The sequence below is a fragment of the Eretmochelys imbricata genome, chromosome 3 (assembly GCF_965152235.1).
Source record: "Eretmochelys imbricata isolate rEreImb1 chromosome 3, rEreImb1.hap1, whole genome shotgun sequence".
NCBI classification, from domain to species: Eukaryota; Metazoa; Chordata; order Testudines; family Cheloniidae; genus Eretmochelys; species Eretmochelys imbricata.
The window spans coordinates 182,328,862-182,351,171 of NC_135574.1; the positions used below are offsets into that span (position 1 = coordinate 182,328,862).

Here is a 22,310-nt window from a genome sequence, read left to right on the forward strand (position 1 = left end):
AAATATGCTGAGCTATGCTACAATGTCTTTTGGCAGGGTCTGTTGGACAAAGTTAATTGAAACTGCCTGCATCCTCCGCTTACATCCAGTCACATACTCAGTCCACCACTTAGCTCCTCGCCAATCTTCTGCAACCTTGCCCCGATACCAACAGATCGAGGAAAGTGATTATTTCCCTCTATTCGAAACTGGTGAGGCCACATCTGGAGTATTGCATCCAGTTTTGAGCCCCCCACTAGAGAAGGGATGTGGACAAATTGGAGAGAGTCCAGCGGAGGCCAACAAAAATGATTAGGGGTTGGGGCACATGACTTATAAGGAGAGGCTGAGAGAACTGGACTTATTTAGTCTGCAGAAGAGAAGAGTGAGGGAAGATTTGATAACAGCCTTCAACTACCTGAAGGGGGGTTCCAAAGAGGATGGAGTTTGGCTGTTCTCAGTGGTGGCAGAACACAGAACAAGGAGCAATGGTCTCAAGTTGCAGTGGGGGAGGTCTAGGTTGGATATTAGGAAAAATTATTTTACTAGAAGGGTGGTGAAGCAATGGACTGGGTTACTTAGGGAGGTGGTGGAATCTCCATCTTTAGATGTTTTTAAGGCCTGGCTTGACAAAGCCCTGGCTGGGATGATTTAGTTGGGGATTGGTCCTGCTTTGAGCAGGGGGTTGGACTAGATGACATCCTGAGATCTCTTCTAACCCTAATCTTCTATGATTCTATTAATTGGTTTGGGGAAGATGATTGTGAAGATGTGGGCTTTTGGGAGAGGCAAGTAAAACCCGTTTCCTACAAAATACAAACATCCACCACAGAAGAGACACTTCTTTCTTGAAACATGCTGGAATTGAAAGAGTTTTGAGGCTTTAACCTGCCAGACAAATATAGTCTTTCAGCCAAGAGAGTGCCTTTGTATTGCCAACTTGAATGTAATAGTCCATAGCTAGTAACATAATTTTGAGCCCATTTGGTAACATAGAATAATAGAATCATAGCAAAGTACCTGAGTAATAGAATCATAGAAACAAACTTGCATCATGTCTTCTGACAAACATCTGTCTTGTATTCTCTTTCTTGGTTTAGGCCCTGATCCAACAGAGCACTTAATGCACATGATTAATTTGAAGACTATGAGTAGTGCTATTGATTTCAATGAAACAACGTGTGTACTTAAACTTACGGTGCAAAATAAGGATAGCTCTGTGGTTTGAGCATTGGCCTGCTCAATCCAGGGTTGTGAGTTCAATCCTTGAGGGGGCCATTTAGGGATCTGGGGCAAAAATTGGGGATTGGTCCTGCTTTGAGCAGGGCGTTGGACTAGATGACCTCCAGAGGTCCCTTCCAACCCTGATATTCTATAAGCATGCATGTAGGTGCTTTGCAAGAACAGGGCTTTAGTTTGTTTCCCCTTTGATATTTTGGAAATTGTTCCTGATTGTCTGCACATACCTGTGCAAAAACTTGTATAAATCAGAAATGATGCCTCAATTCCTATCTGGATTTGCAATGATTGCTGGTACTAAAGCAGATAGTATTATTTATTGCACATAAATTATCCAGTAAGTGTAGTCCTTTTTTCTGTTCGTAGCTCACTATTATATGCTATTAGTGTATTACCTGTTCTCATCAGTGCCTGACCGACAAAGTAGGTGGTTGTTTTCAGACGGTCCTTTCACTTAAGGTCTAGCGCTTCGTACTCTTAGTTCTTGAGATTCCCCTGTTCAATCCCCGGTGTCAGCCAAGAGAACAATTGTCACATGTTTGTGTTTTGTCCATCAACAGATTAGGAGTGTGACTAATTTAATCACTATTAATCAATTAATGAAAACAAACATCATCAATTGCGCTGTTTGCAAACTGCTCACTTCCATTCGCTATTCGTGGGGTGTGATTGGTCACCTAAATCGTGCTGTTGTTTCTCATCCTTACCTGGTTGGATGAAAATTTTAAACAGGAGAATAACAAATGACAGACAGTGGATAACTAATAACAAATACTCTTGCTTGCACACAAATACTGTTATATGCATGTGAACGTGAATATTTATTCCCCAAACATTTGGTGAACAAAACCCCATTTTGTGCAAATGGTGTGGTTAGATTTTTTTTAAAATAACGTTTTAAAAGAAAACCAGAGATTTCTGTCTTCCTTCCTTTCCTTTCTTTTTTTAATCATTTAGTCTCCTCTCCCCTTTTGAAAACATTGTGGACTGCTTAGCCCAAGCTTTAGCCTGACCTCCTTTAAACAGTTTTCTTAAAAGTAACACAAAACCCTCTGTAATTTCCCAAAGTCAAAAGCATACTTCTGGCACAGAACCATTTAATAAATAAGCATTCTTCTAAAAACATATCCAAAATATATGCCAGATAAGACTTTCCAGCCCTGTCACAGCACTGGATTCACACATTTTATTGGGTCAACTCATGAAACATTATTAACCTCAGCAGCATCATCTGTTGGAGAGCTCATATAGTATAGTTTACTGTATCTCGGTGCCTTTATTGTGCCCTGCAAAAAACCTACATCACAAAGGGCAAATAAATCTGCAGCCTTTGTCTCTGTGCTGTTTTGCAGCATGGACTTCTCCTGACTAATCTCATTTGGAGGTGTAAAATGTTCTGCGTTTTCTGTGGATTTGCCTTTTTGTAGATGACAGATTTTTAGATTGCCCAAAGCAGCAAATGTGCTGTTCATAAATAATAATAATAATAATAATAAATTAATAATAATAATAAAAGGAACTCTTAAAAGGTTGCTTCAAACAACATTGGTTTCATTCAGTCTTTTAAAGTGTACTTGAGCAAGCAGTTTGCAGTATCATATAAATATACAATAAAAGGTGATTACTCATCATGCATATTTTATATGTCATCGTGAGAAGATGAGAATGGAATGGAAAATATTTTGGTTGGATTTAATTCTGTACACTATAGTAAACTCTGGAGGCAGCATAATCCAATGGCTAGGACAGTGGATCGGGACTCACCTGGTTTCTGTTCCCAGCTGTGTCATTAACTTACTGATTTTAACCCTTGATGGCCATTTCACTTTTCTGTGCCTCTGTCTTCCCTCCCAAGTTTTGTCTATTTGGGTTGTAGGATCCTTGGAGCAGGGTCTCTTACTATATGTTCCTATAATTCATACCACAGTGGAGCCCCAAACTCAGCTGAGGCATATTGGTGCAACTGTAATATAAATAAATAATAAGGAGGAGCTGGTATGTGAGGTGAGGATTCTGTAGCAATAAAGCCCTCAGCTAAATAAATGCAATTACCATTGCAGTGTGGGTAAAATCATGTCCTTTCTCAATTGCTCATCAGTCAGTCTCTTGGGATACCATAAATTCATTTGTTCTCCAGTCACTGTAGAGTTTTTGAGAGTAGACAAGATCTGAATTGCTAATGTTTAAAAAAAGTGGTGCTTTTTTATTTGAATACAAACAAACAAAATACATAATAAAGAGGCAGGCAAGATTTTTTTTTTAATGGGCAGCCTACTTGGTAGGCATAGTTCAGTGGCTGCTCAAAACAAAGAGGGATATTTCATATATATTAGTTTTTAACTATTTTTATAATTGATCTCTTACCTATAGTTACTGTCTCTTACTGTTTTACTTTGGGCCTTGTATGAATCCATTTGCAATAGCTACCTTAATTTCAAAAGAACAAAATAACCATAATTAAGGGGTATCCGATATACAATATGACCCATTTCACAGGGCTTCATTTGGCAGCTGTGTGCTGGTGTGTCCTCCCATTAGTGAGTTACATCCGAATCTCAAAATGTACTTCATGGACCAGTTCCAAGCCTGAGAAATGGATCCTTTGTTCTGATCTCTAAACTGGCAGATTGGTAACCCTCTGGAATAGCCAGCTCTAGCCTGCCTCTCCTGATGCCCCTCAACATAGAGGGCTTGGCCAGAGCATGTTGCAGTATGGCAATTTCTCTCTGGTAGCCTTTTGGTGACCATAACAAACTGGTGTAATATAAAGCAGTCCTGTGGATACTCTAAGTTACACCATGGGCTGAAACTCCCCCAGAGATAAGTGGAGCAAAGGGTGGTGTTCAGCTGCATGTATTCTGGCACAGCTGCAGTTTCAGCTCATAAAAGAAAACTGTACCCATTTTTGTTCTGCGATTTTGAAACTATACATAAGAGGCATCACTCACATATAAATATCATGAGCTAGATTAGGTGGAGCTTTCTTCAGATTTTTCTGCTGGGGACGGGAGAGCTGTACCACCTCTGTGGCTTCCTGCCTTCTGACAGCAGAACTCTGGAAATGTGTTTGCTATAAAATTTTTAAAGTAAGCTGAACATTTTACACCAGGACGAAATTATAGTATGTGTTACTATGGAATCAAAAATCCTACCTCTTCAGAGCTATTACATTTAAAGTTCCCGTCTCCCCATCATAAGGTTATGAAAGTTTTGGCTAAATCAATATTAACATTCAGTGATGATCCAGTAAACAGTGAGATCCAGTGAAAGTCAGTGAGATCCAGTAAACAGTCTGTGGCCCATAGATTCTGCACTGTAATTTCATATGTGCAGGCACCTGTCAAAATTTAGAATACATTTGGGAGGCAGTATGGTCTAGTGAATAGAGCACATGACTGGGACTCAGCAGACCTGCATCTATTCCCAGCTCTGCCACATGCCTGCTTCACCTCTCTGGGCCCGTTTCCTCATCTATAAAATGGGACTAATGATACTTACCTCCTTCATAAAGTACTTTGAGGCCTGTGGATGAAAGGTTCCATATAAATTCTAGGTATCATTCTTCACCAAATACCCATACTTCTTTGGTTTATCTTTTCACTTGTAGCATTGCATGAAATATCTCAACTTCTTTTCTCCACAGAGAGATCTCCCAGAATGATGCCTTGGAAGTCATAGAAGCTAATGTGTTTTCCAACCTTCCCAAACTACATGAAATGTAAGTAAGTGAGCAACATAAGATCGTAGGATAGAAATCTAAGGACTAGTGGTGGCCAGATATCAAAGGGTTTGGTTCAGATGTACTTTAAAAATTCAAATGCACACATGTATGTTTGGGATCTCTCTTTTCATCTGTCTACGTCCTTCTCTTCCCACCGCCCCTTTCTTTTTTCAACCAGATGCTTCCCTCATCTCTTGCCCTCAACAGTCTCACTCTTTGATCTAAAACACTTCCTCAACTATTGGCAATATGGTAAAATAGGTAGAGGGCTGGGATTCTGACTCTGCTAGGTTCTGACTGGCTGCTCCTTTGGAGGCATGTAGAGTTATCCCCTGTCAGAAATGCCCCCAAATTTATTGCTCTCCTCTATCTAAGAAAAGCCCTGGATCTATTTAAAAAGGCACTGATCCATTTGCTGTAATGTTTTATTTTCTCCTTTTGCAGAAGAATTGAAAAAGCAAATAACCTTGTATACATTGACAAAGACGCCTTTCAGAATCTTCCAAGCCTCAAATATCTGTAAGAATTTTTCTACTTGTAATTATGATAATTGTTTGAAACAATATGAATGTATTTCAATTATCTTTTATACAAATGTTCATAAACATTTTCACTCTGCTTCCTTTCAACAATGGCAGTGTTTCAGCAATGGCTTTCATTTATACTTGGCATTGGATGATTAAATCCTTTTAATATGAGTTCATTTGGTATTCAGCTTAATTTTATTTTCATTTAAATAGCGCTCCTCATTGTGAATGTCGCTTGCACTACTGCAGTTGCCATATCTGCTCCCATGGGGATGTCATCATAATTCAGTGATAATTAAATTTGCCCTTAAAATGAAGTATAATCCAAAAATATTCTTGCATCTTTTAGCATGAGACCTTAATCTGACTGATGATCTCTCCACAGCTGTGTATTAGAAAACAAATGAAATCCAATGGACTCTATTTAACAGTAATTGTGTTTAGTGGCTGCAAATTTAAATAAGATCCCTGGGTCATCTTTGATGTACAGCCAGAGATAGTCCAGGATATCACATTAATTTTTTCATGCCCTAACCCACACCCCTAAAGATAAAAGCCTAAAATTGCTTGCCTTACTCATGTAAGCAGTCCCATTGGCCACAGTTTTCAAATGTGGGTGTCTACGTTTAGACACCTAAACCATTGTTTAAGCTCCTAGGTAAAAGTGGACTGACTTTCAGAAACTGAGCAGGCACATTTCCCATTTACTTCAGTAAACATTGTGGGTGCACAATACATCTTCAGCTGAGACTTCTTTTAGTTAGGAGTGTAAATAGGGAGTTAGCGAGCTAATTTTAGAAATCCAAGGCCACTAAATTCTGTATTACAACTGGTTACTAGATAGAAAAAATCCTTAAAGGCATCTGCACAGACATACATGAAAAGTTACCCTTTCCTTGTCAGGTTGGCTCTCCTGAATGGATTTGGTCCCATTGTTGCAACCAGAAAAATATAATGTGCAATATGGACAGGCGATTAAAATTATCTGGTCAATGAAGGGCCTGATCTAAAGCCCACTGATGTCAATGGAAAGACTTTCTTTGACTTCCGTGGGATTTGGATCAGACTCCAAGTGCTGTGAACCTTGAGAGGTACCAGTAGATAGCTCATTATTACCCTGTTAAAGTACCTCTGAACTTGTTTTGTCATAAGCAAAATGTTTTGATCCTCACAAGTCACTGAAGGACACATTCACTAGACATCAAATCATTCTTATAGTTGTGGGATTGTGTCTGTTTGGGAAGCTCAGCCCTTAAAGAGAGTCTGGGCAGGGTGCTGAGAAGCTCTTGTTGTTGTTTAGCACAGCTAGTTGGGACTGGACTTAGAATAAAGCAGAGCTTTTGCAAAGTGTTGTAATCCATTGTAGTTCTTGCATCTTTTTCCATATGCCATGGGTTTTTGTGGCTTGTGTTGTTTGCCACAGTGTGTGCAGTGCCATGTTCTGTCTTTGGTGGTTTCCAGCTTTGAGCTCCACATGCCTTTCTGCTTTAGGTCTCTTTTCCTGTAGTATTATGAATTCTTTACCATGTCCACAGTGTCAGAGCAGTGTCCACCCTCCATAAACTCCAGTCTGGACTAGGTGACTTATTTTGCTTGGAAATGCTAATTGCTTTCTCAAGGGTTATTTTGGGATCTTCTAGTAGTCTCTCTCTGAGTTGTCTGTCCCTGATACTAATCATGATCTGGTGTGAAGCTCTTGTTATACACAGTCAGTTGGAACTGGACACGTAATAAAGAAAAGCTCTTGCAAGCATCTTAAGCACTGAGTAATATTATCTTTGTACACCTACTCAATTTTCTCCTCTTTATGGGAGCTTGGGTTTTTGTTGGCTCTTGGGACAGCACCATCACTTGTTCAAAATTGATCCCTGTTTACATGGATACCACTTTAGATACCTGCTGACAGCTGAGTCAACATACCCCTGGACAGGTCTTTTTAATGCCCATTTTCTGGTTGCTACACTGGCCTCCTGAACAGCGAAGTAATTGTGGACATTTGAGGCAGCAGTAGCCTCCCCTTAGTGGACTTTCTGCCTCATAGGCCACTGCTAAGTTCTGTCCAGCAGATGGTATCATAGACTTTGGGCTGAGTTGTAGCAATTTAAAGCTGCACAAACATTCATTATTTAAACCCTGGTAAATGGAAATACATGGCTTGAGCTGCTGTACTCTGTGATTTCTGTATTATCTTTATTGCATTGTAGTTATATATTTACAAATGTTGCACCAATATAGTCTTGTGATTTTATTTCATGCTGATCAGGTGATAGCATAGATGAAAAACTAGTGTAGTTCATCAGAATGTTACACACTTCACTGAGAAACCAAAAGTGATTTTCAAAAAACTCATGAAATGTGCTTAAACTACAGAACTAAGAGTAAATTTGTTGATCTGATTTTTATTTTCTCCAAATAGTGTTTGTTGGCAGGTACTTTTTCCCTTTACCTTAACTTCTCGCCTTTCATATTGCAACATGTGGGAAAATTATCTATTGATTTTTAAATAAGGTTTACACTACATTCCCTTCCCATCATGTCTAGTTGCTGTAATTGTCAGCCAGCTGGATTTTGCTCTTTTTCATTCAGTAAATTATAGTTTAATCTCAGCAACCCTTTCGCATACCCTGCTGCTCCGCACCCCTAATAAGTGTAATCTTCCCGTTTCATTTGGTAGCTTTTAGACCTTGTTATGATGTTGTTTCATTCTACTAATGTCAGTTATTCTGTCAGGTTTATCTAATCTATAGAATCCGGAGAACCTCTGCCAGCTCGGATTCTACTGACAAGCTCCCCCCACTTTTCATTTTTGTTCAGAGTTTTGAATTAAATTGGGAATTAGATTTTTTTCCCTTAAGATAAGAAATTATAAGGTTTTGCTCTAGCATATAGTTTCAGTTGGTAGAATCAGTTATACTCAGGTCAGAGCATTTTACTTTTCTAAGGCAAGATTCAATAGCCAAAGTTCCATCTCTACTATTATGGTGTGCCGTTAATAAGATGAATAGGACACCTACCTCTTGCTCCATCAGGTATAGCATCAGAAGTATCCAAATGAATGAAGCAAGGGTTGAATCCCTGAGTCACTGGCAGCACCATCTTCTAAATCTCTTCCTTGTTCACACCCCATGCCCTGCCCCCACCTAACCTCAAATGCCTGCAGCCCAGGTAGTGACACAGAATCAAGAATATCAGGGTTGGAAGGGACTTCAGGGGGTCATCTAGTCCAACCCCCTGCTCAAAGCAGGACCAATCCCCAACTAAATCATCCCAGCCAGGGCTTTGTCAAGCCTGAGCTTAAAAACCTCAAAGGAAGGAGATTCCACCACCTCCCTAGGTAACCCATTCCAGTGCTTCACCACCCTCCTAGTGAAAAAGTTTTTCCTAATATCCAACCTAAACCTCCCCCACTGCAACTCGAGACCATTACTCCTTGTTCTGCCATCTGCTACCACTGAGAACTGTCTAGAGCCATCCTCTTTGGAACCCCTTTTCAGGAAATTGAAAGCAGCTATTAAATCCCCCCTCATTCTTCTCTTCTGCAGACTAAACAATGCCAGTTCCCTCAGCCTCTCCTCATAAATCATGTGTTCCAGTCCCCTAATCAGTTTTGTTGCCCTCCACTGGACGCTTTCCAATTTTTCCACATCCTTCTTGTAGTGTGGGGCCCAAAACTGGACACGGTACTCCAGATGAGGCCTCACCAATGTCAAATAGATGGGAACGATCACGTCCCTCCATCTGCTGGCAATGCCCTTACTTATACAGCTAAAAATGCCGTTAGCCTTCTTGGCAACAAGGACACATAGTTGACTCATATCCAGCTTCTCGTCCACTGTAACCCCTAGATCCTTTTCTGCAGAACTGCTGCCTAGCCATTCGGTCCCTAGTCTGTAGCGGTGCATGGGATTCTTCAATCCTAAGTGCAGGACTCTGCACTTGTCCTTGTTGAACCTCATCAGATTTCTTTTGGCCCAACCCTCTAATTTGTCTAGGTCCCTCTATATCCTATCCCTAACCTCCAGCGTATCTACCACTCCTCCCCGTTTAGCGTCATCTGCAAACTTGCTGAGGGTTGCAGTCCACGCCATCCTCCAGATCAATAATGAAGATATTGAACAAAACCGGCCCCAGGACCAACAGAAGAAGCTCATCACAGTGTTTTCCTGAAAAGACAGTATTCTTTTATTAATTCCTGAACCTAGTGCCACTCTTTGTGGAATCAGCCCCTCCCACTTATTTCCAGGCCCAGAACCTGCCCTGGAGGCCTTTTAGACCCCCACTAGAGGATTCCCTGGGTTGAGGACTCTTTGGGTATCTCCTGCTTCACCTCCCACTCCTGGCAGTTGGTACAACAGATGTGGAAAAGGAGGTTGGCCAGAATTCCCTTAAGCCCAGTGATTCCCAACTGCCAAAACAGCTCCTTGTAACTGACGATAGTCAGCATAAATTAGATCAACCTTAACGTGCATGCAAAAAGCCTGATTCTCCTCTCCCAGTGATGTTAATCAGGAGTAACTGTAATGGAGTTAGACCAGCATGAAACTGGTGCAAATGAAAGGAGATCCAGACCTGTTTTTGTCACACTACAATAATGGAAATACAGCTGAAAGCATTTCTTTCTTAATTGTGCTCCCCCAGTCCTGGGGCCAATGTAATTCCCTGGTGCCTGCTCTAACTTTCACACAGCTATCCTCGGGGGACATTATTGCAGCCAGAGCATTAGAGTGAAGGGATGCCCTTCCCCCATAGCCAGCAATCAGAAGGGGAATGATACAAGGCACTACCCCAAAAAAGGTGTGAAGTGAGAAGTGGGGGGGCAAATAATGAAGATGAACTCAAGGATGAAGGGAAGATGGAGAGGTCAGTTTTTCAGGAGTGGGGGAGAACAAAGATGCTTGCATTTGTTTACAGGAACCAAAGGTTAATGAGGAAGGTAAGGGAGAGAATGTTAGCAAGGGAGGTTAAGAGACAGAAGGGGAAAGAGTCTTTGGAATGGATAAAGGAATCAGAGGTGGTGGAAACCTGACAAGAAATGTCAATGGCAGTAAGAAGGAAGAAAGGGGAGAGTATTCAAGGGGAAGAGGAGCAAGAGGAAGGCTATAGCAGATTTTTATCTTCCTGACTCCCTCAAGAGAAGATCTTGCACAGAAAGCAGAGAAGGATGATTGAAACTGGAATCGAAAGTAGCCAAAAGGTGACAGTGCTTGTGGGCATAGGAGAATAAGGGTGATATGGAAGACTGCAGAACTTAAAAAGACAAAAAAACAGATTTGTGGAGAAAATCCACCTGCTCATCGGACTTTCTGCAGAGGCATTCAGTGACATGGAACAGGAGCTGAGGATATGGATGCTGGGGAATTGTGAGGCAGACTTTGCATAGAGGAAAGGGTCAAAAGAGTCAAGGGTGGTAGAGAAAGCATTAGCCATACTTGTATGATTAGTCAATTGAATGCTATCCTCCATCTGTGCTTTCCTTTTCAAGTTCCAAGACCCAAGTCATATTTAAACTCATTTCCGTATGAGTTAAAGCTTGGGAAAGCATTTTAAAACAGTAACAAGCCTCAGAGGATTACACTTTTGTAAACATCATTTGCTTCAATGGATCTCCTTTGTAGAATACTTTCTCATCTAGTTCATCCATCAAAGTGACACACCTGGAGTTTGACATTTCTATGACTTTAGCACACTCTTCAACTAATAGTGGAAGTCACATTGTGCCTCTCACTCTTCTAACCAGAACCCATGCCTTAGCCACAGGAGTACAGTGTAATAAATCAGCTACCAGCATATCCAGCACCAGTGGCATATGTCAGGTGGATAGAAGAATCTGGAGACAGAAGATGACATCTCTTTTCTGTGCTGTCATGTATTCAGTGCAATCCTGATGAAATTTTGTCATTTTTCCCCCTTTAGTAATTTTTCAATTTCTCCTGTCTATTTGGGGTTCTGGCATTTCAGCTTGTGAATGGCAGTAGGAAGGAATCATGGGACAACTGCAATATGTGGAATTTAAGGGTGTTAGTACAAGCTCAGCAGCCACCTGGAACCACAAGCCTACATTATGGAGTGAGAAAAGGAAACCTTGTCAGTCTGCTGTCTTTCAACATAATGCTGTGTTTCATCTCAGTCTGTGTTGTCTGTACAAACTCCCAGCTGAGGGGCTTAGCAAAGGAGATGTGTCTCTTCTTACCAGATACTTTGCTATATATTTTAGCAGATTGTATGGTCCACAGTGAGCTGGGAAGGACAAACTGTTCTTTGATAAGCAAAGCGTCAGACTAGAACATCTTTCTGTCATTTCCAAGTACCTTTGGAAAGAGAAGAGGTTGTTTCTGGTATCGCTGCCAAATCTGGATTTTATTTTCCTTCTACAAGCACCTTTCACTAGAGAACTAGAGAAGCTATTAAGATTCCTCTTTCTACTAAACATGTTAGATGGAGGCAATATGAGAAAGGAGAAAGAGACACAAGAGCAAGACAGGAAAAGGACAGAAAGCATTGACTGGCCAGCACTTTAGAAAAATCCCAACTGGACAAAACGTAACTGCTTTTATGTAAACATTTAGGATTACATTTTGAAGGATGGGAGCCTATGTTTTGATCACACAGATTGTAGTAAAGGGGTCATCAAGAGGTTAACTGAGTTACTCAGCATATACTGGGTTGGAGCCATGTTCCACCCCTCTCTTACTTCCTTTTAGTTAGAGGATGTTTTCTATCAGTTATGTAGTCAAACAAAGCAACACGTCCCCTTCACCTGCCAGCATGCATCAGAGAACTCAGGGGAGGATTGTGCATCCCTGAAGTCCCACTAGGTCAGTATGGCTCCACACCACCCCCAACACCACACCAACCCATATGCATGGCTGTGCCTCAAAAGTGCACTTTAGGCCAAAACATGCAAATGGAGGTGCAAAGTGATAGTTAATCCAAAAATATACAGTTGCACATACAGAACCAGTAACTGCACATGCCACTATCTACTGCATATTTTGCGTGCACAGTTATTTGTTTGGAACCCATTTGCATCTTCTCAATGTAGAACTTAAATACTTATTGTGAAAATCTGGCTCCACTGAAGTCAATGGGAGTTTTGTTACTGACCACGAGATCCCAGATTTCACCCCTATAATTCAAAATCTACCTACTTCTTTAGTATAAATTGTTGTGCCAACTGAAACCAGTTGAAAATTTTCCACTAGAATTTTCACAATGGAAAAGACTAGCCCTATCACTGTAAAAGAAATCACAGGCTGCTGGAATAATCTATTCAATTTATCATCATTTATTCTCATGTTTCTTTTACAATAAGAATACTTGTTTTCACTATAAAATAATTCACTGCATTTATTGATTATGATTAGTGGTATATGTTCATATGAAATATACATAGAAGAAATCTAGAACATCAGTTTGGACTACGATATCATTTTATCTCTCAAGCTAAGGCTGCTTTGTCTTGGCTGACAGTTGAATGGAAAACTCCAAGATAAAACTTCAGGCAGTGATATTTTTACTTCAGAATCAGTTAAGTCAATCAGCTCCTCCAGGAGAACCTTCACCTGTATGGCTGTGCTGGGCAGCATGGGGCAGTGTGCTTTCATTACTCTTATTCTTGGGATTGATGTAGGAGCTGTACTTTTTGAGTTCTCTGCTCTCAAAGAGCATTCTGTTCACTTTAGAGTTTAAGGGTCCCTGGTGGATGAGCAGTTTCACAATCTCACTGCCTTCCTTTGGGCTGCCAAGTGAAAAGGGTAACATCCTTTTAGGTTCTCAGAGACAATGATGATGAGGGGGCGGGTATAAGAACCTACATAGAACAGAAAAGAGTTTGCCATCCGCCAGGTTGGTTAGTGCATCATTCCTCCCCAAAACTTCCACTGTCTCCCTGTGGCCATTCAGTGGAGCATGGCACAGAGGACTGTAGCCAGTACTGAGAGTACAGGTCACATTTGGCCCCCTCCAGATGCTAAGGAAGCTGGAAAACAGCCCCACCCCTTGCTGCTGGTGCCCCTGGAATGTTATCTCCATCACTCCCGAAGCCAAAACCCAAACTAATGTGCTTGCCCAAGGGCAGCTTCTTCAAAGCTTCTGGTTCTGCTTCTTTCCCAGCCCTGCCAGCTAGGACCCCTCATTCCCTGGCTCTGACAGTATTCACCTTAGAAAAGAGAGAAATAGGGAACATGATAAAAGTATATAAAATGCTGAAGGGTTTGGAGAAGGTAAATGGAGAGCTTCTGTCCTCCCTTCTGTCCTTGCTGTCCCATAACAGAAGAACAAGAGGCCATGCCATGAAATTGAAAGGTGGCAAATTCAAAACTGATAAAAGCAAATACTTTTTTCATGCAGTGTCTAATTAGACTGCAGAACTCATTGCCACATGATATGGGTATGTTCAAGAATTTAGGATAATTCAAAGCGGGGCTGGAAATATATATGGATAACAAAAATATCCAGAGTTGTCATAATTACTGCTAAACATTGGAAGGGATATGAAACCTCATACTTCAGGCCCAATGGTAATTTTTGTTAGGGAGAGGAGACTTTCATGGGGATAGATCATCCCATGTCTGCATACTACAGGGTTTCTTGCACCTTCATGTGAAGCATTGTATGCTTGCTGCTGTAGGAGACAGGATAGTGGACTAATCTGATCCAGTAAGGCTACCCTTATGTTCCCATAGTCTTAAATGTGTATTTCCTTGGGATGAAAGAAGCTACATTATATATGGCAAATAGAAGAAGTTATTAATAGAGAGGAAATATGAAAAACAATGAACAAAAAGGGCTATGTACGTACAAAATCAATAAAGAATAGACTCTTATACCTTAGTTTTAATATGTGGTACTGTGAAAGATGATGAATTATCTCCAGTCATTTCATTATATTAGATCAACTTATATTTACCTAATAAAATAACTGCTGTAATTGACAAGAGGAAATAATCTCATTAAGTGCCAGAATGTTCGGGAACATAAAAACAGAAGGGTTTATCACTAGTAAAAAAAAGTTTCTATTATTTGTTGTAAAAGTTACCTTGTCTCCTCTTGGCACAGCACAATCTTTGCACTTGAATTGCAGCTGTGCTTCCAGTCAATAAAGATTGTAAGAAGTTTCACGAATAGAACAAAAAGTGGTGAATTTTATTCTTTTCACTGATTTCATTAAAATGTGGTATGAAATCTTCTTCTGCCAGCGTACTCAATTTTGTTTTAGAGACAAAACAAACTTGTTCAGCCAAGGAAGAGGTGATGACCGAAGTCATGCCTAACCAACCTGATTGCCTTCTATGATGAGATAACTGGCTCTGTGGGTATGGGGAAAGCGGTGGATGTGATATACCTTGACTTTAGCAAAGCTTTTGATACGGTCAACCACAGTATTTTTGTCAGCAAGTTAAAGAATTACAGTATAGCCCAAGATGAATGGATTATAAGGTGGATAGAAAGCTAGCTAGATCATCGGCCTCAATGGGTAGTGATCAACGGCTCGACGTCTGGTTGGCAGCTAGTATCAAGTGAAGTGCCCCAGGGGTCAATCCTGGGGCTGGTTTTGTTCAACATCTTCATTAATGATCTGGGTGATGGGATGGATTGCACCCTCAGCAAGTTCACGGATGACACTAAGCTGAGGGAAGAGGTAGATATGCTGGAGGGTAGCAATAGAGTCCAGAGTGACCTAGACAAATTGGAGGATTGGGCCAAAAGAAATTTGATTAGGTTCAACAAGGACAAGTGCAGCATCCTGCACTTACGATGAAAGAATCCCATGCACTGCTACAGGCTGGGGACCAACTAGTTAAGTGGAAGTTCTCCAGGAAAGGACTTGGGGATTACAGTGGACAAGAAACTGGATATGAATCAGCAGTGTGCCCTTGTTGCCAAGAAAGCTAATGCACATTGGGCTGCATTAGTAGGAGCATTGCCAACAGATTGAGGGAAGTGATTATTACCCTCTATTCTGCACTGGTGAGGCCACATCTGGAGTATTGCATCCAGTTTTGAGGCACCTACTACAGAAAGGATGTGGACCAATAGGAGAGAGTCAAGCGGAGGGCAACAAAAATGATTAGAGGGCTGGGCCACATGACTTATGAGGAGAGGCTGAGAGAACTGGGCTTATTTAGTCTGCAGAAAAGAAGAGTGAGGGGGGATTTGTTAGCAGCCTTCAAGTACCTGAAGGGGGGGTTCCAAAAAGGATGGAGCTCGACTGTTCTCCATGGTGGCAGATGACAGAACAAGGAGCAATGGTCTCAAGTTGCAGTGGGGGAGGTCTAGGTTGGATATTAGAAAAAACTATTTCACTACGAGAGTGGTGAAGCACTGGAATGGGTTACCTAGGGAGGTGGTGGAATCTCCATCCTTAGAGGTTTTTAAGGCCTGGCTTGACAAAACTCTGGCTGGGATGATTTAGTTGGGGTTGGTCCTGTTTTGAGTGGGGGGTTGGACTAGATGACCTCTTGAGGTCTCTTCCATCACTAATTTTCTATGATTCTATGTTTCAAGGCCCACAGTACCTTTCAGTATCAGATCCTATGGCCTATCTGCACTCCAACCCCACATTCCACTCTATGAGCAAGTTCCTGTAACAGTCCCACAATTATGTTAAACTGAAATAATCTTCACAGGGAATTACCAGAAATTCCAGTTGTATGAGTATCAGTAAATAAATCCTTATTCCAGTTGTGAAGGCAGCTGAAAGATGACTCGGTGTCTGATGTTTAATGGGCCTTCTCATTGTGCAGTGCAGGTGCAAGATTGTCCTGCTGAGCAGCTTGGAAGTGCTTTTGCAGCATTCTGTGGCCACATTAGTGTTCTAGGCAGCCCTGTTAAATCATACTTGTCAAGCCGATAAGTAAACTAGGGCTGTCGAGTGATTAAAACAATTAATTGGGATTAATCACATAATTAATAGCTATTAAAACAATTAATCATGATTAATTGTGATTAACCACACAATTAATCGTACTGTTAATAATAGAATACCATTTATTTAAATATTTTTGGATGTTTTCTACATTTTCAAATATACTGAATTCAGTTACAACACAGAATACAAAGTATACAGTGCTCACTTTATATTTATTTTTGATTTCAAGTACTTGCACTGTAAAAAAACAAAAGAAATTGTATTTTTCAATTCACCAAATACATGTACTGTAGTGCAATCTCTTTATCATGAAAATTGAACTTACAAATGTAGAATTATGTAGAAAAAAGCCCACATTCAAAAATAAAACAATGTAAAATTTTTGAGCCTGCAAGTCCACTCAGTCCTACTTTTTGTTCAGCCAATCTCTCAGACAAAGAAGTTTGTTTACATTTGGAGGAGATAACGCTGCCCACTTCTTGTTTACATTGTCACCTGAAAGTGAGAACAGGCATTCTCGTGGCACTTTTATAGCAAGCATTGCAAGATCTTTACCTGTCAGATGCGGTAAAGATTCATATGTCCCTTCATCTTCAACCACCATTCTAGAGGACATGCGATCATGCTGATGATGGGTTTTGCTCGATAATGATCCAAAGCAGTGCGGACCAACGCATGTTCATTTTCATCACCTGAGCCAGATGCCACCAGCAGAAGGTTGATTTTCTCTTTCGTTGGTTCGGGTTCTGTAGTTTCCGCATTGGAGTGTTGCTCTTTTAAGACGTCTGAAAGTATGATGCACACGTCATCCCTCTCAAATTTTGGAAGGCACTTCAGATTCTTAACCCTTGGGTCAAGTGCTGTAGCTATCTTTAGAAATCTCACATTGGTACCTTCTTTGTGTTCTGTGAAATCTGCAGTGAAAGTGTTCTTAAAATGAACAACATGTGCTGGGTCATCATCTGAGACTGCTATAACATGAAATATATGACAGAATGCAGGTAAATCAGTACAGGGGACTGTGACAAGTTAGGACTGCCACCTGATATGCTGAGACTACCTCTGAGCCCATTTTCCCTGCAGCTTGGGACTTCAGAACCCTGTCTTGTTGAGCCAGACATGCCAGCCTGCTGCAACACAGACCCAGGTCTGAACCACATCCCCAAAGCTGCAGACTTAACTGAAAACAGTTTAGGAAGTGCTCCTGTCTCTAGCACTGAGACACCCAGCTCCCAATGGGATCCAAACCCCAAATAAATCCATTCTACCCTGTATAAAGTGTATACAGGGTAAACTCATAAATTGTCTGCCCTCTATAACACTGATAGAAAGATATGCATAGCTGTCTGCTCCTCCAGATATTAATTACTTACTCTGGGTTAATTAATAAGCAAACATGATTTTATTAAATATAAAAAGTAGTATTTATGTGATTCCAAGTAATAACAGACAGAAGAAAGTAAGTTACAAAGCAAAATAAAACAAAAAACACAAGTCTGAGCCTAATAATTTAAGAAACTGATTACTGATGAAATCTCACCCCCAGAGATGTTCCAATAAGCTTCTTTCACAGACTGGATTCCTTCCTAGTCTGGGTCCAGCAATCACTCACACTCCCATAGTTACTGTCCTTTGTTCCAGTTTCTTTCAGGCATCTCTTTGGTGTGGAGAGGCCATCTCTTAAGCCAGCTGAAGACAAAATGGGGGAGGGGTTTCCAGGGCCTTTTATATTCTTTCTCTTGTGGGTGGAACCCCTTTGTTCTCCTGTGCAAAATCACAGCAACAGGATGGAGTTTGTAGCCACCTGGGCAAGTCACATGTCCATGAATGATTCAGACGACGCCTTTGTTTACATTTTAGTTTGACCTTTCCCAGGAAATCTCAGATGTGGATTGGCAGATACAAAAGTGCCATGCAAATGCCTGTTCTCACTTACTGGTTACATTGTAAATAAGAAGTGGGCAGCATTATCTCCCGTAAATGTAAACAAACTTGTTTGTCTTAGCGATTGTCTGAACATGAAGTAGGACTGAGTGGACTTGTAGGCTCTGAAGTTTTACGTTGTTTTGTTTTTGAGTGCAGTTATGTAACAACAACAAAATCTACATTTGTAAGTTGCACTTTCATGACAAAGAGATTGCACTACAGTACTTGTATGAGGTGAATTGAAAAATACTCTCTTTTGTTTATCATTTTTACAATGCAAATATTTGAATTAAAATAATATACACTTTGATTTCAATTACAACACAGAATACAATATATATGAAAATATAGAAAAACATCCAAAATATGTAATACATTTAAATTGGTATTCTATTGTTTAACAGTGCGATTAATTGCTATTAATTTTTTAATCACAATTATTTTTTTTAATTAATCGCGTGAGTTAACTGCGATTAATCGACAGCCCTAAATAAACACCTTTTCAGACTGTGAGGAATCTTCACCTGCTGGGATTCACCACTGATTTAATAAAATAGTGGGCCCTGAGCTGCCTCTCACAGTGGTGTAAATCAGTAGTAACTCTATAGGAATCAATGGTGTGAGAAGGGAATCAGACGCAGTGATTCTGCCACTGGAGCTTCAGAATGCTCTCCTCTAAATGTTAGCCATATCACTGATATTTTGTTGCAAGCTTCTTGTCATTAAGGAGCAATGCCATCACAATTGTCTGCTAATTAAGATCTTGGACCTTCATGTAATGCTAATGAAGTTTGTCTATTCTGTGCATTTCAGTTCACTAGACATCTTATAGATCTGATCTGACCCAAGATATTTTAAAAAAAAAATATCCCCTCTTTTGAGTTGTGTGTTGCTGGAGTCCTCTCTGTCCCCATAGTATGCCCCTGCTGGGCTGTTGTGCAGCATTCCTTTAATGAGTGGAGATGAAGTTCTAGAACTAAATTCACTCAGTGCAAGAGGTGGGGGCACGTGTCATGAAGCAATTTATAGTTCCCTAATCCAAAGGGCCAGAGGCAGCCTCGAAGCCACTTCCAGTTGCAGCCAAGCAGCTCTGAATTGTGCCAGTGATAGAGGAACCGTAATGGACTTTGCCGCAGTGGAGGATTGATGTAGCAGAGCACAGCCTCCATCACACCATATCCCCAACTTCTGTACAAGGAAGTAGGCAGAGGCACAGGTCTGATGCTGCGCAGTGTTCCAGCAGAGAGTTCCCCTTCTCCAGTGGGATGCTGTGCTGTGCTGGGCATTTGCCACTGAGAAGCAATGGGGCTGTAACCTGGCTAGAGTCTGGCTGAGTGTCTGCTGTACAAAAACTAGCTGAAGCCACTATGAAATTTGACTAACTGAATGTCAGGGTGTTTAATTGGGAAATAACAATGCAAACATCTTCTTGTGGGGTAAAGGCATATTTACTTGGCAATGGGGAAAATGAATGATATTCCAGTTGTCATGAGTAGAATTCACATGCCTTTTTCCTTTGGCTGCCAGACTGAATGTTACCCCATACTCTATGAACTACTACACCTTTATGTTTGACTATAGACGGCTACATAGGTGCAAAAGTATGTCATTGTTTACCCTAAATAAAATCCTCACAGCAAGCAGCAAAGAATGCATAGCCTATGCCAAATATAGTTTACTTGGCAGGACTAGCAATGCCTACAAAAAAGAGTGAACAACAGCATATTTTCTCAAATATAACTAACTGATATATGGAAACAGAAAAGCATCTGTCTTTGCATAGATATCAATACACTGTTTTCACTCTTTTTCCAAGTAGGAATGCATGAAATAGGATGCTCAAGGAAAGGGTAAGCCTCCCCAGCCCAATTATATGTTGGCACCATTGGGACTCTTTCCTTTGACTTCAAAGGGCGCTGAATTATGGCCCAAGTGAGATAGCTACAAGACAGCCATGTGTAACAAAGAAAACATCCACACTTATGAATGCGTGGAAACTGAACTCAAAGCTATCAAACCCACCCAATTCTCTGCTCACTATAGGGCACTGACTGTTGTGCTCGTTCTCTCTCCACATAGCTGTCATAGCCTGACCTGTCACTAGTATTAATCCTGCCAACAGCTCTTTCACATTCTGGTTCCTTTTTTCCTTTCCATCTCTTTGTGTTCCTTTCCCTTATTTTCCCTAAACCTTTGTTCAATTTCTCCTTAAAGTTCCCCTCCACAGCACCTTTGGGACAGTGCTTACTACAGTTTAATGGGGGGAAAGATATTTCCAAACAGTTATTTGATTGCTAAAATGCCAAACCTTGCAGTATTATTCAGTTATAAACTTGAATAATTACTCAATAGAAATTGCCAAAAGTTGGTATGAATGTTGGTCCAGATTCTCAGCTGGTGTAAATCACTGTAGCAGCATGGAGCTGTGCTGATTTACATAACGATTTGTTCAACCAGTTCTGATGATTTCTAATTGCCTGGGTACAATTCACAAAGCACCTTGGGCACCTAAACTCCAGAGTTAGACATCTAAGTACCTGTGCACAGCACCACTGCGATCCACAAAACTCCTGGTTGGCTTCTGTCTAGCCCTGTCGGTACATAGACTCACGCTAACTTTCTGCTGTCAAAGTTTCCTAGGCACCCTAAGTTTTGGACCCTGTGGTATGCACACTTCTGTCCCACTGTAGCCTATCTTCCATTAAATCTCTGAGCAATTTGCAAACCTGGGGAAGATAGACATTCAGTTGCCCAAGTTCCCTGTGGGGCTTGATCTGGTAGGTAGCCTCAGAGCACTGGACTCAAGGCTTCCCACCTCCTCTCTCTAGCCCAGTGTCTATTTAATATGTATCCACCCTGGAATTGTCATTTGTTGAGAACGAGAAAGAGAGAAAGAATGAGTGCTGTGATGGTGATGGACCCTTATACTTTCAAGCTGTTTATGCCCTCCTATGCCTACAATGATACCCAGATGTCCTTCCTTGGCACATTTCTAGATGAAATACCCCAATGTTCTCCATGCTCTTGACTGTTTCACAGGCTACCCTTTGCCTTTTTCTCAACCTCTCTTTAGAGGACAGAGATACATTTATTTTAATGATGAAAAGATAGGGATAGTTTTGTTTAGGGAGGAAATTGCTCAGAGGGGACACAATAGAAATGTACAAAAGAACAACTGATAAAAAGAAGGTAAATCAGCTTCTCCTGTTTACCCTTTCTCATAATACAAGATCAAGGGGATAGTCAATGAAAATGGAAAGCAAGAAATTTAAAACTGAGAAAAGGGAATACTTTTTTTACTCACTGCATAATTAATCTGTGGGGCTCCCTGCCATATGATTCCATTCAAGCCAAGTGCTTAGTAGGAGTCAAAAAAGGATTGGGCATGTATATGACTATATATGTGGAGAACATCCACAACTCATAAAATAGGAGAAAAATTGCAAGGGGAGTAACAAACCCTCACGCACCATAACATAACTCAGACTAACCATCAGAAGCTAGGAAGAAATTGTAGGTTGTTATATAATTGCCCATTATTGCGAGTCTTGTACCTTCTTCTGAAGGTTCTGATATTGGTCAATGTCAATGACAGGATATCAGACTAAATGGGTTACTGGCCTGGTCAGTATGCCAAATCGTGTGTTCTAAGATCCACAGCCAGTACGTTGTCTGTGATCGGATCGTCAAAACCCAGTTCAAAAAAACTAAAGCAAAAATAGGTACTTATTGTCAGTTTGCAGAAGACAATATAAAACACAGAACATTGTCAATGCATGAGATGGAGAGACACTGGGCAAAGTATTAAAATATCAGTAGTCCATCAATTTAATGAACTTTGCAGTATGCTGCTTAAGGGGTTTTCTGTAAGATTCTTCAAACATATGAATACTATTACTAGCTCTTTATTATGGCTAGGGAAGAAGTGATGGCTAGATTTCTCAGTGCTCCCATCAACCTATGGGATAATTACATTTTCTAAGTACCGAATATTAATATGGTATTGCCTGTCAGCTCTGGTAGAAGTACATCCCCACGTGCAGTAATG

General features: G+C 40.7%; 1 protein-coding gene across 1 annotated transcript in view; it reads left to right on the forward strand.

Annotated features, from left to right (window-relative positions):
* The window catches only part of LOC144262287 (follicle-stimulating hormone receptor), a 160,894-nt gene that overhangs the window by 95,538 nt on the left and 43,046 nt on the right, over nt 1-22,310 (forward strand). The window contains exons 3-4 of the mRNA XM_077812013.1: nt 4,862-4,936; nt 5,384-5,458. Coding sequence (XP_077668139.1) covers nt 4,862-4,936; nt 5,384-5,458 — 150 coding nt within the window. The remainder of the gene's footprint in view (nt 1-4,861; nt 4,937-5,383; nt 5,459-22,310) is intronic.